General features: G+C 45.0%; 1 protein-coding gene across 1 annotated transcript; it reads right to left on the bottom strand.

The window, feature by feature from the left end:
- Nucleotides 1–493: 493 nt before the first annotated feature.
- On the bottom strand, nt 494–1423 carry LOC135700589 (uncharacterized). The gene is made up of 2 exons (XM_065221119.1): nt 878–1423; nt 494–835 (listed from the first exon to the last, which is right to left on the bottom strand). Exons 1-2 carry the CDS (start codon nt 1421–1423, stop codon nt 494–496), a joined length of 888 nt encoding a protein of 295 aa, XP_065077191.1.
- Between the last annotated feature and the right edge of the window lie 209 nt (nt 1424–1632).

Raw genomic sequence — 1632 nt, 5'->3', positions numbered from 1 at the left:
TTCAATCATGTCGAGAATATGGTGTAATATTACTTGCCAAAAAGGACAAAATTATCATTGATATAGTACATGAAATGACAAAATGCAGCTTTTACTGCATTTGTTTATTTTTGTGGCCATAAAAATTACATAAGATTTTCGACATGATTGAAGTGGATCCTCTTGGAAGTAATATTATACGTATATATGAGTCGTCCCACACATACATGAGAACTAATCCATTTCTCGAAGATGTACACAATGTGTCTTCAAAAGCACTGATACAAAAATAGCTATTTATGCAACAAATTTGCTAACAGAAGATTTTGTTGGATAAACTACGACTGACAAAATCGAATTTTGAAACATTTGTTGTACAGAAAAAAAGAGTTTCGAAGAATAGATCTTTTTGACACTGTTATTTTAGTTAGAAATAGAAGGTCATTATGTTATTCACAACAGTGTCGAAAAGTGACACTTTTCAGCACTGACTGCCAGAATAGTTGTTTAGGTCTCAGTACAAACGGCCGAATGATGAATGGCCATTTGTCCTGCGGCCAGGCTGATTTCTCGTCGATGCTTTCTTCCGGATCTCGATGTACTCGGTGCGCTTCGGGTAGGCCTTAGTTGTAGCTTTGTGATCAGCACCACAGTTGGCGCAAATGGGATCGGCTTCATCGAGTCTGTCGCAGGCGTCGGTTTTGTATTGTTTGCCACACTTGATGCAGCGGCTGATCATATGGCAATTCTTCGTTCCATGCCCGAACAGTTGGAAGTTCAAGCATTGGGTGACTCCACGGCTGACCGGCTTGTACCGCTCCCACTTCACCACAATGTTGAACAGGACGCGGATGCCCTAGAGGTCCATCAAAGTTGTTGAGTTCTTCTCAAGGTGGACCAGGTATAGCTGGTCGTGGTATTTGACGGCCTTGTTGTGGCGGGCCATCTTGTGTAAGTGGACAGGCTTTTGTCCATTAGCCACCAGCTCTTCCAAGAGGACGCCTGTGTCCTTGTCGTATAGTCCTCGCATGACCACCTTGAACGGCTTAACAGTCTCGATGTCGTGGGAGAAGTACTCCACCTGTGCTTGGTTCAGTATGGTCTGTACCGTCTTGTAATATTTTAATGCCGGAACCATCAATTTGTATCCTTCCGTGCACAGCTGGATGGTGCACCGGACGCCCTTCGTGATGTAGAAGTTTATTTTTTCCCGCAGTCCGGGAGGAAAGCCTTTCACGTAGAAGGGCGACATTCTGTCCTTTCTCGGCGGTCCTGTTGTTACCGTCAGCGGTTCTGCACCGTCCTTCAGAATGGAGAACCGATTGTTGTCGAGCAGCTTCTTCGCGGCAGTCACGTTGTCATTTTTGTCTTCAGGCCTAGACCGTTTCCCGGGATTTCCGGCACTCGCGCGATTTTTTACCCATGGCTGGGTCAGCGAGAGCATCTCTATTCAACGCGAGAAAAAGAAAAACGGAACAACGCAATCGAACTAACGAAGAGAGCGAGAGAAAAAACGTCGACTGTACTGCTCAACAGACCGCCAGCGAATGATTCAAGAATGAGCTCGACACCGCCCTCTTAAATACACACTACGAAAATGTCATGTAAATTTAGGTTCCCTAAGACCGACACATGTAAGCGGCACTTTTGACT

Source organism: Ochlerotatus camptorhynchus, unplaced genomic scaffold (genome assembly GCF_037179485.1).
Source record: "Ochlerotatus camptorhynchus isolate MF236.1 unplaced genomic scaffold, CSIRO-AGI_Acam_v1.1 ptg000139l, whole genome shotgun sequence".
Taxonomy (NCBI): domain Eukaryota; kingdom Metazoa; phylum Arthropoda; class Insecta; order Diptera; family Culicidae; genus Ochlerotatus; species Ochlerotatus camptorhynchus.
The sequence above is the reverse complement of the archived record's forward strand: the minus strand, read 5'-3'. Positions and strand labels throughout refer to the sequence as shown.

What these genes read in the sequence shown, in the direction of transcription:
- LOC135700589 (XM_065221119.1), bottom strand. Translation starts at nt 1,423, where the DNA reads ATGCTCTCGCTGACCCAGCCATGGGTAAAAAATCGCGCGAGTGCCGGA. An exon ending in ACCACGACCAGCTATACCTG is followed by an intron (nt 836 to 877) that starts GTCCACCTTGAG and finishes ATGGACCTCTAG; the next exon opens with GGCATCCGCGTCCTGTTCAA.